Consider the following 16,205-nt stretch of genomic DNA (forward strand, 5'->3'; position numbering starts at 1 on the left):
AGGAACTGTGGCTTGGCCCCAGGTCTCCGATAGGTATTGGAGGTGGACAGGGCTGGCCTGTAACTGCCCCTTCCCTCCATCTGAGGCCTGAAGGTCGGGTCGAACGACCAGCCGAGGGCGGTGGGTTGGATGGATTTTTCCCTGTCACCTGCGCATTATGGCCCTCCAGCACAGACCCACCAATGAAAGGGCCGGGCAGTCTACCCGATTTCTAGGGTAGGCCGAGTGCCCAGGCCTGCAGCCTGAAGGGAGCCCAGCTGCTGCTGTGATGCCAGGCCTCCAGATAGGTTCTTGGCTGTTGGTCCCACCAGGGGTGGTGTTGCTGGGGTGAAATTGAGTTTGATGAGGACCAGAGTCATTTAGCCATCAATGATAGGCTGCTTGGAGCAGCTCACAGGCCAGGGGAGTGAGAATATTGAGTTTTAATGTGCTCTGCTTTTTTCTTTTTTTTTCTTTTCTTTTTAAAAATCCTGGAGGATATTTTTCCCATTGCTTTTTAGAGCCAGTTGAAGGGAAGGCGGGGAGGGGAAAGAGATTGGTTGCCTCCTGCACAAGCCCCAACCAGGCTGGGGATCGAACCTGCAACCAGGTACAGAGCCCTTGACTGGGAATTGAACCATGACCCTTCAGTGTGTTTGTCGATGCTTCAACCACCAAGCACACCAGCCAGGACTGTGTTCTGCTTTTTGACAGGCCACATGGTCCACACCAGGAAGGCTCATTCTCAGCCTCTCTGCCCGCTTGCTCAGTAAATATTTGTTGAATGCTGTGGAATGCCTACCTCTGCGTTCCCCATGTCCCACTCAGCTTATCAACAGTTTCAGCCCAGCTTCAGTGCCAGCCCGACTTTTTGTTTCGTGAGACCCCAGGCACAAGTGTGCCGGGAAGAGCCCAGGCCTGGGGGCCAGGAAGTTCTGGGTTAGGATCCTGCGTCATGACGGCTGGGAGACTGGACAAACGACTTGCTGTCTCTGAGCCTGTTTCCTTATTTATAAATTGGGGGTAATAAAAGCTCTTTTTTGATGCTTGATGGTTAAGTGAGGTTGGAAATAAACAACTTATGTTGGTATATATACATACTTAATGACGGTCCCTTTCCTTCCTTCTCTTGGAGGGATCTTGTAAAGGGTGTAGTGTATCCTCAGGTTTCACGGGGCTGGGTCAGTGAACTCCTAACCAGCAGCAGATTTAGGATTTAGGAGGGGACAAAGTTCAGGTGATTCCCTTTTGCATTTTGATGGGAGATTGTCTTACCTTTTATGGGTTTGCAGTTTGCAAAAAGATTGTGAGCCAGCAGCCTGTGAGACCCTGTGCTTGGCAGTCATTGCAAGTTCCTGAGCAGGGCAGTGACACAATGGGGAGACTGGTTTGGGGAGCCGGGATCCTGAGACTTTGGAGAGGCCAACTGGCCAGTGGTCAGATAAACAGCGGACAGGCAGATGACAGCTGGTATTTATGCTGGCGGAGAGAAGCCTTCGATTGCTCGAATGGACTGGCCAGTGTGGAAGCAAGGACAGCTGGAAGTAAGCTGCCACCTTCCTAGACCCCAGACCCACAGGGAAGATTAGGGCTGGCCAGGTGGTTTATAGCTGTTCTGCTCATGCCTTGTTTGCTGCTGCCTAACCCTGGGCCCTGCCTTCTCTTGGGGGGTGGTCCTTGCAGGTGGATGGCGCCCTGGTCCCCAGAGAGGGGCTTCCAGGGTTTGCTTGTGCTGAGAATGTAAACCAAGCCACCAGCTGGGGGAGCTGGGGAGGCTGCCAGGCTCTGCTCCCTGGACTTGCCTGTTGGGGGGAACCAGCAGATTTCCTGGAAAACAGCCCCTCCTGGAGTGAGTCCAAGGGAGCCCTTTAGCCTTGATCTGGAAACCATTTAATGAGCCCAGATAAGAAGGCCTGGGCAGCCCAGACTTTTCCTTTTGTTTTCTCCCTCCCAACCCTCCAGCTTCCTTGGCATCCAAGTCCCTTTTGGAATCTGGAAGCATGAAAGCCTGTGTGGCTCTGTGTTTGGATCTGGGGTCCTTCTGGCTTCCTGTGCCTGGGCTGGGGACCTTGATCTCGCAGGGAAAAGCCTGCCTGTGTTTGAGCAGGCAGTGGGCTTCTGGGCGGTTCCTCCGGTGGCATGGCTGGCTCTGTTGACCGGGGTTTCTCAGTCCTGCTTTTGGTTCACTCAGAGCAGCTGTTCTCTGAGCTGACCCGAGCCTGAACCTTTGAATAGGAAGCAGTTCTGTGGTTGCCACTGTGGAAAGGCCATGGACCAGGAGTTGGAGTTCTTCCTGGGTGACTCTGCACAACGCCCTTACCTCCAGGAGCTTTTGTTTCCTCATCTGTAAAATGGGATAATAACACGTACCTTACCAATCTTACAGGGTTATTATGACAAGGATCTTTCCAGATAGCAAAATATAGGTGAAAGCGCTTTATGAACAATAAAACCACACAGGTGTAAGGGGTTATTATTTCATCATCTTTATTTTGCAAATGAGTTTCGAAACAGGCAAACGCACATGTGCTTTCGTTCTTCTGGCCCTTAATTGTGAGGGTAGCCTTTGCACACTGGCGCCTCAGAAAGGGAAGCACTGGCTTCTTTTCCTCTCGCCGCATTTCTTTGGGCTTTATTGTCAAGATGGAATTAAAATGTATTGGCAACATATTGGTGTTTTATTTTCTTTTGGTTGACTGTGAAATAAGAAAAAGTTTTTAAAACTGCAAATTTCCACTGTGTGTAATTGTAGTCAATTGCCCATTTTTTGGCTAATTAGGAACCTGTTTTTGTTGGAAGTTCTCTTAAATTGTGTGGTCGTTTTCCTGCCTTCATAGGCATGGCAGAGTGACTATAACTGCATCTATCTTTGAGACTCTTAGTGCTCGTCATGTGGCATAATAGTTGTTTATAGATTAGTTGATCGTGTATCGATCCTAGAATATACCTTCCTATTAATTTCTTACAGCATCCCTGATATTACCTTGTTTTCTCAGCGATGTACATCTTTCTCCCAAAAGTAGAAGCAAGGAAATTTTGGCAATTTGTGCACCCAGGTTATATAGAGTTTTACTGCACTGTAATGCTATCTAGTTTGCAAAGATAAGAGGTGCATGTTAGCGATTCTTGTGTGGCTAATGTAGTTATATCTAACGTTTGTCCTTTTTTCTCCCTCAGATCCTGGCTGTAAGTCACCATGGCGCAGCAAGCTGCTGATAAGTATCTCTATGTGGATAAAAACTTCATCAATAACCCCTTGGCCCAGGCTGACTGGGCTGCCAAGAAGCTGGTATGGGTGCCTTCTGACAAGAGCGGCTTTGAGCCCGCCAGCCTCAAGGAAGAGGTGGGCGATGAGGCCATTGTGGAGCTGGTGGAGAACGGGAAGAAGGTGAAGGTGAACAAGGATGACATCCAGAAGATGAACCCGCCCAAGTTCTCCAAGGTGGAGGACATGGCGGAGCTCACGTGCCTCAACGAAGCCTCGGTGCTGCACAACCTCAAGGAGCGTTACTACTCAGGGCTCATCTATGTAAGTTGTCCGGCCCTGAGGCAGGGGGCTCAACCCCCCCCCCCCCCAAGATCCTGGGCGCTGGCTCTCTGGGAGAGAAGGGGGTTTGAAGGAATGCAGGGGTAGCATCCTTGAACTTCAGTATCTGAACATCCTAATGGAATGTTCTCATAGCGTGACTTTTATCTCTCCTCTACATAGCCAAAACCACAACAGGAAGCCTGGCTTAGGTCGGTGTAGGGAGGATGTGACATGTGTGAGGTATGCTCACGCACTGGCCTTGGTGGAGATAGGAAGGGCCAGTGTGATCAGTTCCTTCTCAAGGAGGGGAATGTGTGCCCTGGTTTCCCACTTGTTCCTCCTGCACCACCTGGTCCCTTCCTGCCTCCCCCCTCACATCTGTCAGTGTGGCTTGCTTCCCTAAGGAGTGTGCTTTGAGCAGAGAGGCAAGCTACCAAGAGGCAGGCTTGGATTCCTAGTTCATCCAACACTTTAGGCTGGTCCCATGCTAGGCTTACAGTGCAGAGAACAGCATGTACAAAGGCCCACAGCATGCAAAAGACAGGGCGGTCTTTTTTCTTTCCTCCAGCTAGTAGGATTACATTTGCAGAACGGCAGCTCATCACCCCTGTAGAAAACGTCAAGAGATGAGCATTTACTCATTCCCTTGGTAACATGCTCCAAGCTCCTTTGGCCCTAGGGTCACAGAGTTCTTTCTCAGATCTATCCCAATTTTTTCTGTTCAGTTTAAAGATATTTCCTTCTGGTTTTGTCTCCAGTAGGGAAGAAATATCTGGTTCTTATTATTCCTAAAATAGCTCTTTATTTAATTATGCTGTTGTATTCACCTTGGCCTTTTTGGCCTTGGAGCTGAATAAAACAGTTCTCAACATTTTTTTTAGTTGGAGGAAGAAAACATTTAGATCATTACAAGCTTCTCATTTTATAGTTGGGAAAACAGTCTCTGCCTGAGCGGTTTGCCCATGATCATGTGTATCATAGAGGAGACACTGGGCTCATCCTGTTACAGGGAGGGTGAGAGACTCCAAAGAGCCAGCCATTTTCTGTACAATTTCATGGTGACTTCAACGCACGTTTCCCCAGGGCACTACCCTTACCCCACACGCCTGGTATTTCTGAGTGCCCTGCAGTGTGCATGGGCCATTTTGGATTGCCCAGAAGCCCTGACTGGGCTAGACTGTGTGCCAGGACTGCATTGCCTTGCTGATCGCAAAGCTGGTCTGTGGTCATGAGGTCCTCATTCTTGCTGTTGATGACCACCCTGTGGGGATGAGCTTGATTAGTCAAGGACCTGTCAGTGAGGAGACACAGAACTGCCTACCTGGAAAAGTCTTTCTATACAGGCCAGCTTAGCCCATCCTTCTTATATGACAGGTGGGAAGAGGTAAGGCCCAGAAAGGGCAAGGGGCTAGCTCAGAGTCACACAGCGAGGCATTGGCAGGGCTGAGACTGGAACTTCGGCTTCCTGACTCTCCACCCAGATATTTCTCTGTTTCTTGGTGAGAATATTGTCTGGACCAAGTTGAAAAGCCCCTGCCCCTCGTGATATTAACTGCTGAAATTCAGAATTAGTGACCTGCAAAACCAAAGGGACCTTAAAGTCTCCCTCCGCTTGGACTTTTACTGGTGTCACTGTTCATCTTGAGTCCTGTTAGCGATTTGCTGAGTGTGAAACAAGCCAGAGGCCTGCATGCAGTTGCCTATACCAGCCGGCTGCGAATGGCCTTTCCCTGCTTCAACTAGGGGTGTTACTTGTAAAGTGCAGTCAATGTTAGTTATTAAAGTGCAGTCAATGTTAGTTGCCTCATCTTTCCTCTAAAGTGTGGGTTTACTCAGTAGGCGGGCATGGTGGGTAGGACCTGAGCTTTTTCTCTAGAACTCTCTGGCTGGAGGCACAAATTCTCATTTTTGTTCCTTTGCTGTCACCTCTCGTGTGCAGTTCCTCTTGCCTCAGACCAGCCTCCTCCTCCTAAGTGTTGTCACCAGAAAGGAAGTTGATTGTCGCTGCAGTTGCCCTAATGAAGATCCCAGCAGGTGCAGAACTGTGGCGAGATCAAAGCCACTTGGTGGGGCTGCCTGGGTGGGGGTGGCCACCCCTTCCCCCCGATTCACAGTCCACCTCTCTGCACACAACATTCCAAATTGCAACACCGGGAGCCTTTGTGCAGCATGTTTGCCTGGCCTTGTGGGCGGTGTGGCTAATTCTGCACCACAGCTGCTCTGTCTGTTTCTTCGGGGGGTGAGGCTCTGGGATAGGGGGCGGTCAGGCACAAAGAGCCTCTGTGGCCCGTGAATGGAGCAGCTTCCTGGCGTGGCCCGTGTGGGAGCAAAGCCACTTTGCTCAGTGTCTGCGCCTCCACGAGCATCCAGAGAGAGTGGCTTGCAGCCGAGTCTCCTTCCTCCCACCTGAGCTGCTGCATTCATTCCCCTGGGCTCAGTTTGATCAAACCCACTGATTTCGTGGGATTAGCCCAGAGAACTTTGAGGCCCCATAGAACTCTCCATAGGACCATCTGCCCACCCAGCTGTCAGAAAGACTTGTCCTAGTAACCCCTAGCCCTTCTGCTGTCACCATCAGCTGTTCCCAAACATCTGGCTCCGTGGCACGCCCTAAATGTGTGGCCATGTGTCCTTCACTTTCATCGGGCTGGATTTCCTAGAGTGTGGGTTTTCTCAAACCCAGGAACAAAGCTCAATTGTTTCTGAGCTTCTGGGATGACCTTGCTGCTCTCTGGCCTCTATCTCATCCCCACCCACTAGTCACAGGGAGGGGAAACAGGAGTCCCGGCTGCACTCCTGTCTTCCCATAATACCCAACCCTCAGGTTGCCAGCACCACATTCAGACCTCTTTGCTTCAGAGCTTTCCTGGTCCCTAGTGACAGGAGTAGTTGGAGAGAAAACAAATGGACTGATTATCCCAAGAGAGGGCTCTGTGTGCCCTCCAGACAGAAGAGGCAGGCAGACCCACTTATTCATCTCCAAACTCAGCTGCTCTTCTGCATGCAGAACAGTGTATGGTTAGTGGGTCCCTCTGGAGTTCTGCTTTCAGTCTAACTTCTGCTTGGAGCATCCGAGTGCTGTAGCCTTTCGCCAACGCTGGGTAGAGCCATTGTCCTCATGACTGGTTCCTGGGTGGACCCTGTCTGTGGGTTCAGCCACAAGATCCAGCTTCAGTTTTGGTGGGATTAGAGAGGTAGGGCTGCAAGGGCTTGGGTTAACCCATAGCAAGGGGTTGGGTTGACCCATAGTGCAAACCTCAGACGTTGGCTGCTGTTGGATCAAGGAGCAAAACTGTGGACAGTGAGGGTGGAGGCCGCTTGTAATGAGAACAACATAGAGACGTGAGGAGCTCAGAAAACTGGCTTCTGTGACCAAGGAGGTCCCCACTGGAGGGTGTGAGACTGGGTCCGCTCCCAGCTCTGTCATTAACTACCTAGTACTGCAGGTGTGTGTGAATCATGGCATCTAGGCCTTGCTTCACCCACCTTCTTCCATCCCCATTTTACAGATTGAGACATGGAGGGAGAGAGAAGTTAAGAAACTTGCCCTTGTTGGGACTTGAACTCAGGACACATGACTCCAGGGCCTAATTTTAACCTGGTCAAGTCAGACTTAGAGCACTGAGTGTATTTTTGGGTGCCTCACATTAAGGCTATTGACTAATTGGATTCCCTTTAACAGAAGACCAGGGTCTTGGAGAACGCTCACAGGCGACATGAAAGTGGTCTAGGTTTTTGAGAGGTTTCCATGTGAATGTCTCCAGAAGTTTCCAGGGAGGGAAGTATCTGTCCGTGATCTACTAGCCAGAAAAGATCTAGTTGGTTGAGGAACATAGTGAGTTCTTCCCAGTGCTAGGAAAGTTTAGGCTTAACTATCTCTGAGAGGCCTTCAGGGTAGAATAATTTGTGTTTCTACACAGTTTGCTTGCTACAGCTGAATGCTTTTCTCTTTGTGCATCTCACAACGACAAACACATCTCTTTTTGTCCTTGGACATGAGTTTTGTAACTGGATTTCTGCTCTCTGTGAAACTTGCCACAGTTATTTTCTGATGCACACACTCATGGATGTGCAAAGCCTGCAGCAGTCATGCCACTGAGGGAGGACCCTCACCGAAAGAGCAGGTGGTGCTGGTGTGCCCACATGTGCAGCAGGTCTGCTGAGCCCAGAGAGCAAGGGGCCCAGGGAGTGCTGTCACTCAGGTCACCATGGCGGCCTCGGAGGCAGCAGGTCTTTGCCACAAGTTTGCGCACCACTGAGAAGACTTCCTAACCCATTCCTATTTGCTGCTCTTTTCTTTAGACCTATTCAGGCCTGTTCTGTGTGGTCATCAATCCTTATAAGAACCTGCCCATCTACTCTGAAGAGATTGTGGAGATGTATAAAGGCAAGAAGAGGCACGAGATGCCCCCTCACATCTACGCCATCACAGACTCCGCCTACAGGAGTATGATGCAAGGTGAGTGCCCCGGCCTCCCAGGGGCTGTCTTCCCCTGCAGCCTTGTTGACACCTTTGCAGGTGCTCACTCACTAGTGACGGTGATCTAGTGGCTGGATCAGTGGTGATGGGGCTGTGTGTTGTGGAGGTCTGTAAGCCATTGTGTGAGAGTCAAGACCATTGGCTATCAAAGGACATGTTTATATGTTGATAGAAAGTCCTAGAAGCTTTTCCCGGCTTCTCATTCTTGTCAAAAGCTCCTGCATCAGTCCTCTCACTTCTGGACCCCTTCTTCTACCAGTTACTGCCTTTCCTTGTTTTTCACCTCTTTCTCATTTCCTCACAGTGTGGAAACATGCTTCAGTTTTTCCCATTTAAAAAACCAAACAGACACAAGGGCTCTTCTGAATTCTGAACCCCACTCTAGCTTTTCTCTACTCTCTCTGTCCCATCACAGTGGAGTTGTTTTTTTATTTCCCCCCAATTCTCACCTGATACATATTTAGAGAGAGAGGAGGAGGGAGAGGAGGGAGAGAGAGAAACATCTATGTGAGAGTGGAACATCAATTGGCTGCCTCCTATACACTTCCCACCAGGGATTGAACATACAGCCTGTGTATGTGCCCTGACTGGGAATTGAACCCTCAACCTTTTGGTGTGTGGGGATGATGCTCAAAACCAAATGAGCCACTCGGCCAGGTCCACAGCGGCGTTGTTTAGAGGAAGTATCTGTGATGTCTGGCCCCACCACTTCTCAAGACTGTCCCACAAAGGTCACCCTCACTTCATGTTGGGAAATCTATTGTACTCATGAGTTCTTATTTTACTTACCCTCTCCCCAGCATTGGACAATCTTGACCACTCCCTTTCGAAAGCCTTCCTTCCTGTGACCCTCTCTCTGGTTCCCCTTATCTTTGCCCTCCCCATCTGTGTGGTTCTTTCCTGTTACTCCCCCTTCCTCAAACATTGATGCTCCTCAAGGTCTTGTCCGCTCACTCCCTCCACGTATTCCTCTGGGTGATGGCCGCATTCACTCAAATAGATTCTCCATCACTTTCTGGCTGAGGACTGGCCCTATCATCTGATCCCCATGTGCTCCCTGCTGCCATTTCTCCATTCAGCCATTCATCCAAGCCTGGAACCTGGCTCTTTCTCACCTCTTTTCCAAGTCATTCGCACTTTCTGTAGATTTTATCTCTTGTCATGTTTCGACCTCTTATACACATGGTCCTGGCCTTAGTTCAGACCCTCACAATTTTTTGTCTGCATGATTTCAATGGCTTCTTCACCTTCAGTCTCAATAGAGCCCTGTTTCTTGTGTTTCTACCAGAGGGTCATCTTCCTAAAATGCAAATCTGATCAAATCTCAACTAGAAATCTTGAAAAATCTGGAAAAGACTCCTCATTGCCCCAGGATTCTACTCAAACCCTCCAGCAGCACACAGTGCCCTCTGTGATTGGCCTCCTGCCCACCTCCAGCTTCCCAGCTACCTGGAACTCCTGTTATCAAGCCGCCTTACCTGTTCCCTGTGCCCCCAATGCCCGGCAAGTCCCTGTTCTTTTGTTAAAGACACGGCTGAAGCATTACTGCCCTTCAGGGAGGCTATCTGGGCCAGACTTGCCTAAGAGCCCTGGTCATACTTTATTTGAATTAGATGTTTACATATTTGTTTTTCTCTCCTAGACATGGGTAGGACTCACCTTGCCTTTTGATTCTCAGAGCTTAGCCGGGCACCTGGCATATGGTGCATTTACTGTAATTTGGAGTCAAGCCCAGCCTTCAGGAAGGCTATATCCTCATATCTTACATATATTTTTCTCATATCTTATACTGATAGTGGTTTTTCATGTCCTATTACATGTGCATCCTTTATTTCTTTAAACTTTGTAATCAATCTAGGCAGTGATAGTAATGAATTTTGTTATGATAACAACTTTGTCTCTGGTTTAGTGGTTTAAAATGGCAGCATGTGGGTCTTGTCTGTATTACACCATAGTGCTGTGGGGAGGGTGTTTCATTGCCAGGCTTGATGAATTATGGATGATGAACAAGTTTGGCCTAGCCTTTGGCTTATGTTCACGTCTATCAAAATTCTTCAAGTAAGCAACCCTTTAGCTTTAAGGTAGTATGTCTGTTTCCAAGTGCTAACTAACTACGGCAGTCTGGTGGGAGAAAGCCTGTGAGATTCCTGAAGAGCTGAGTCCTGTCCTGTCTCTGGAGGTTATGAGTCAGTTTTCTCCTGGCTCTTTTAATCGGCCAAGTGCAAGAATTGCATCCTGGGGTCTTCTTGAGCTCTGTGCTACCGAATCAGGACGCTCCCACACTTGGATGCTGGACTTGAACCGTGTCCTAGCGAGTGGGCTTTCTTCCTTTTTAGACCGGCTGTTATGACAAGAATAATGTAACGATGCAGAGCAAGGCACCAGGAGTTGGCATTCTTAGGACTGGACTTCCCGACAACCTGTGGAATTGCTTCCCAAAAAGATTTGTTCATGGTTTATTTGTTCAACAGCAACAACAAAATGGAGGGGCAAAAGTCAGCTCCACAAGCTGGAGATAATTCTAAAAAACAAAGAGACTATGCAGGGGGCTGGAGGTTTCCTTTGTGCCGACAGGAAGCTTGGCCATAATGGGAATGGCCTTGATAGGAACCGAGGAACTGCCCCAAATTATGAGGGCCAGTGGCTGATAGAAAGTACTCCTCATCTTGTGGAGACCCGGGAGAGGAAATGCATTTGCCGGCACGGGGAACGGAGGCCCCGGTGTTTCTTTTTAGTGGTGTGTACCCGTGATGGGTCCACATGCTCTCTAACCCTCAACCCGAGAGGTTTTCACTCACCTTCAGGTTAATCTTGGACTTGCTGTAGTTCTTAAGCTCCCATGTTGACTGACTGAGGACATTTCCAAGTTCCTCTTACTGTTCACAGTTGACCTGCAAAGAAATTAGCAATAGGTCTCTTGTCTTGGGGCAAGGAGGAAGTTAACTAACAGCAGTTGCCCCTGTTATGACAAGAAGGTTCATTAGTAAAGAAACTTCCTGAGAATAGGGTTCTCACCTTCAGTCGGGTGTCAGCAGGGAGCGGCAGGGTCAGCAGGCTGTTAGAATGAGCTCCTCTCTTTGGGAGAGCACGTCTTAGCACATGCCGCCCCCCGGCTTTGGGGGGGACAGGTTTGTTCTCTGCCACTCACATCTTAAAAGGCACGGCTTGACAGTTCCTCTTCTGCTCTTTCTTTACACAAGAAGTCAAAAAAGAGTTCCTCTCGGCTGATTGTGGCTTATGACATACTAGCATTTATTCTGGCAAATAGGGTAGTTGGTGGCTTTGCTTGGGGACTTTTATGAGATTAGCTGTTTGACCCTTCGAAGGGACCTCCCTCTGTCTTTCATCTCTTACATACTCTGGTTTGCCTGTAGGCCCTGATTTGTGCTTGTTGTCCTGGAGTTAGTATTAATATATCGCTCCCTTTCACTCTCAGAAACATGTCGGTTTAGATGATAAATTATATGGCTACCCTACCTAAGTCAGGATTTCTGAGACATGGCACACTTGTCATTTGGGATCAGATACTTCTCTTTTGGGGGTGGGATACTTGTCCTGTACATTGTAGGCTGTTTAGCACCATCTTGGCTCTACCCACTATATGCCAGTACCACACTCCCTTTCCAGTTGTGACAACCACAGTGTCCCAGATGTTGCTACCAAATGTTCTTCTGGAGAACCATTGGACTAATAAGCTTTGCGATTGGTTTTATTCCGAGTGTCAGCTCCCATCAATGGGCAGTGGTTTGCCCAGCCCTGTGTTGGCAAGGAGCTAAGATTCAATGCCAAGGAATGCTGGGATAGATGAGTGCTATCTCCCATGGGCACGGGATGGGGCATGGCAGCATATGGTGTCCTGCATTAGGCCATGGAGATAAGAGATAGAAAGTACTAGAATATCAAGAGGTTTAGTACCTTATCCTGGCCCTGGAGGCCCTGGCAGTCTAAGTGGAGAGACAAGCTATGTTTGAACACAGAGATCTGTGGCTGGAGCTGTATAACAAGGCAAGTTGCTACCTACACCCGGTGCCAACACAACTGCGGCAGGTGTCTTGAGAGCGCAGAGGAATGTGTGGGCGCTGAGGCCTGGGGTGGCCGGAAAGGCACCGTGGTGGTCGGATCCTGTGGGCAGGCTGGCAGGTGTGTCAGTGAGTGGTTATAGTGCAGCCCAGACGTGCCCAGCACAGTTTTGTTTGTTCTTTTAATCCTCAGCCTTGGGTTTAATTAAAGTTGTGGTAACATAGTTGGTTCGTTTGTTGTCGTGGCCGTTGAAGGGTCTTCCTGTCTGGGGGATTGAACCGATCCTTAGGATTCTGTCAAGTGAACTGTCTGAGCCCGGTAGGGGAAGGAGGGTGAGAGAGCATACACTCTGCTCGGCTGCCCTTGCTGGGCAGACATCAGCCCTAGGGGGGATAGGAACTTGTCAGGGGCAGGTACTGGGGGTTGCCGGAGAATTTGACAGAAGCAGAAGTGGTCTGCAAAGGTGTGGCTGGGTGGGGAACTGGTGCTGCTGGCTTTCTTTGGGGCCAGACCTCGGGGTCTCCCTCTGAGGATGAGTCTGTCTATTCTTACAGAACCTGCTAGTTAAAGAATTGGACTTGAGCCCAATTATCTCCCCAGTAAGAGTAGGGTAAAACACCCTCTTCTATGCTAATTAGTTAGAAAGCCACTCACCTCCAGTGGCTTTTTGGTATTTTAATGAGCACCCGGCATTTCTGGGGGGTGTGGCAGCAGGGTTTGCTTCCATTCCAGGCCTAAAGGATTCGAATCCGAGAGCTATTTCTTTAACCCTTTGCTCTGCTTCTCAGCGGAAGCTGCACCAGAAGTGGTTGGTCACCAAGCAGTTGCTCCAAGTGCCCCGTGAGTGTCCACATTCCTCTCAGTGGTTGCCTAACATTTTGGGGTAAACAATGAAGGTAGAATTTTAGCGCTGTCTTTACATCTGAATAGACCCTTCTAATTCACAGGAAAAGGGACAGGCCTATATATGTTAGCTGACATGTTCAAAGGCCCAAAGGCTGTCAGCTCCAGAACCCAGGGTCTCCTGATTCCATCCTGTGCCCACCCCCCAGGAACGCTGTTGCCCCTCATTTCTCCGGCTGGTGTTTGGAGGAATTCTCCCGGGCCGCTGGTTTGGAGGAGGAGCGCCCTCCTGCCCCTCTCTCCGCATTCCTTCCGCCCTGGTGGGGGTTGCTTCCGAGGAGCTGTCTGCTTTCCAGGGTCTCTGAGGAGAGGCTGGGAAATGCTTCGAAGGCGCAGGAAAGCATGACTTTGAACAGACTCACCAGGCCAGTCGGCTGAGGAAGCCACAGATGTGATGACTCCACTTAAGTAGGAATGTGCCAGCCAGGTGGCTCGGCCCTGCCAGCCAGCGGCACACAGAGGCCCACTGTCTGCAGGGAGGTCTGGGCCACATGTGTAGCATTGGTTCACCCTGAGGATGTGCTCTGTGCCTGCACATGGTTCCTTGTGTTATCAGAGCACCTACTGTGTGCTAGTCGTGCCCCTGCCTGAAGGAGACCAAGGCCCAGTCCAGAGAGGCAGGTAAATAAACTACAGGAGGAGAGTGAAAGTCTAGCACGGAGGGAGCGCCCCACTTAGCCTTGAGGGTGCTGGGGTAGCAAGGGGCTTTGATAATGACATAACCTCCTGTGGTAGGTCACCAAAAGGGAGCTGCTGGGCCCTAGGGTTAGGGAGCAGCTTGCCTGTGAACAGGAAGTATGGTGTGGAGAAGAGAGTGTGGGGTTGGCCTGGATTTGGGTCACTTCCCGATTGTGTCACTTACTCGGACTGGGCCTTCTTTTCTCGTCTACCTCTTGGGTTAATAAAATGGCACAGTTATTGCCAGAACTAAGGAAGGCTTCTGGCCTGCGGTAAGTGCCTCTTAAATGGTAGCAAGAGGAGTCTGGCAATGCAGTTTCTGGACTGAACTGTCCCTGCCTGCAAGTCATGCGTCCCTTCAGTCCACGCTCCTCTGCTTAATGAAGGTGACAGCCAGATGCTTCCTCCAGGCGGTGGCTTACTCTCCTCAAAGAGTTCAGGCCCTGGGTACCAGCATGCATAGGAAGTGGCTTGTCAAAGCTGCCTTCCCTGCAGTGAACGCATAACACCACTTGTCTGGACTAGATCAGGGCTCCACGGACCCAGAGCTTGCCTTTGTGTGGCTAAGGCCTCCGTGGGGCTTCAGGAGAGCGTGGTGGGGCTTTTGGGGAATGTCATGTGTGCTCTAGGCTGGTTCTTCAGCATCAGTGAGGTGATGTGCTGGTGGGCACCCAGACGTCTGACACGCAGCCCTGGGCCCACTCCCATGCACCGAGCCTGCATCAGGAGGCACTTTCAGGGCCTACCCTGGGAGGCTGCTTGTCATGCCCCCAGGAGGGAAAGCCCAGCCCTGGAATGAGGCTGCTGAATTATAACGTGGTCATGCCTGTCAGTCTTATTTCTGTAAAATGTTCTTTCTAGAAGAGGGGTCTGTGGTTAATGGATCCTTTTCAGGGCTTCAGTTTTGGGTTTGTCTTTTTGTTTTGTTTTTAATCCAACCCAACAGGTCCACTGTGCTTTGCTCTGGGCGACTGAAGTGGGAGAGAAGAAAGAAGGGCCCTCTTGGAACCTGAAACTTTGGGGGTGGTTGAAAACTTGGCCTAATGTCTCTGTTACTGCTCCCCCAAAACAAACAACCAAAGCTCACCTGCGAGTCTCTAATGGCTAAGCCCCCTTAGGCTTTCAGCCTCCTGGCGCTGCATGGTGAATGCTGCTCACCAGCCCGTTTTTCCTGTTCTCTCAATTGCTGGCTCCTAGACTGCAGTAGGGCCGTGTTGCACAATGTCAGGGCTGAAAGTGATGCGTTCGGAGAAGAGGGTTGCTTTCCTTACCCTGCCTGATTTCTGGAATTAAGCTATCAGATGAGAAAAAGAATTCCCTAAAACTACAGAGAGAAAAAGAGCTGAAAGTTGCAGGGATAAGAGTAAGGATTCTAGAAGTGGCTTCTGTAAAGTTCCTGTAGTCTTGACCACAGTGTTGGCCCAGTGTCCACCTTTGTCATAAACTCTGGGGACCCGAGGTGTTCTTTGGCAAACAGACAGTATTGATTGGGGCTCAGGATGCCATTCCAACTGGGCTTGGTGACTCTTGATGGAGATAATGTTTCTCCCACACGAACTGGTCCACAAGAACAATGGGGCAGAGGTCTAAGCTGAAAGCCATACTCTGGGAACAAATTCTGGCCTTTCATTTCACTTGCTTGCCCTTCTCCAGGGCAGCCAGAGCCCCTGATTTCTTCAGGAAGCATCTTCATGTTCCTGATTTTCTCCAGCAAGTTGGACACAACTCATCAACAGGGTGTTTCGCAAAGCCCATTGTTCTCTTTGCAGGGCTGTTTCTGCTCCAACATTGAGCCAAGTTTGTCCTGAGCCTTGCCTGGCAGTGTTTGTAAGTTCCCTGTTCATGGCCTTTTGTCCTTCTCCCCTGTCCTCTTTCTCCCCCACTTCGAGCCGAGCCCTCTGCAGACCTGTGGTCGGTGGCTTAGTCCTCTCTGCCCAGGACTCAGCCAGGTTTCTGCCTGTGTTTCTTTTTCCCCCGAGGGCAGTGTTGTTAAGAGCAGAACTGACCTCAGGTGTCACTGTCCTCCCAGTGTCCTGGCGGCTTTTGCTGTGGTCCGTCAGCACTCACATGTGGCTTTTGAATTTCCCTCCACCCTGACAAACCTATCAGCTGCCTCAGCAGTAACCCACAGAACATTCTCGCTTTTGGCCCCGCCCATGGGAAAGGTGGATAAGCAACCAGCAGTGGTTTCTGGCAGGTTTGCCTGTGTACTGGGAGCTCACCTGTACAGAAGGCTTGCTTGGGGCTTTGCTCGCCCTAGGACATAATGAAAGCTAAGAGCAGTCTCTTGAGCTGCTTTTTAATTATCAAGGGTGCCTGGTTTCTCTGCCTCTTGTAACTGGGGACTAGGGCCTCCTCAGTAGGGTTCACACCACAGCCCTACCTTGGGGGAGTGTGTAGGCAGAGGCACTGGGCCAAGTTCAGCTGGCTTCCGGCTTGGGTTGCTGCTGACCGAGCATCTGTCTGGTCGTGGCCTACCTTTGTGCCTTGGAGAGAACATAACCGGTAACCATGTTGTGTGCTTGGGAGCCACCAACAGTGGCTGCCTTCTCACTGGCTGACTGCGAGGCCGGCGGGCTGCCAGAGGCTCCATGGCACAGGCCTCCGGGGCCCGGC

General features: G+C 50.2%; 1 protein-coding gene across 1 annotated transcript in view; it reads left to right on the forward strand.

Moving 5' to 3' along the window:
- The window catches only part of MYH9 (myosin heavy chain 9), an 86,755-nt gene that overhangs the window by 28,396 nt on the left and 42,154 nt on the right, over positions 1-16,205 (forward strand). The window contains exons 2-3 of the mRNA XM_059681662.1: positions 3,157-3,508; positions 7,811-7,967. Coding sequence (XP_059537645.1) covers positions 3,176-3,508; positions 7,811-7,967 — 490 coding nt within the window. The 5' untranslated portion in view covers positions 3,157-3,175. The remainder of the gene's footprint in view (positions 1-3,156; positions 3,509-7,810; positions 7,968-16,205) is intronic.

The sequence above is a fragment of the Myotis daubentonii genome, chromosome 2, assembly GCF_963259705.1.
Source record: "Myotis daubentonii chromosome 2, mMyoDau2.1, whole genome shotgun sequence".
NCBI lineage: Eukaryota > Metazoa > Chordata > Mammalia > Chiroptera > Vespertilionidae > Myotis > Myotis daubentonii.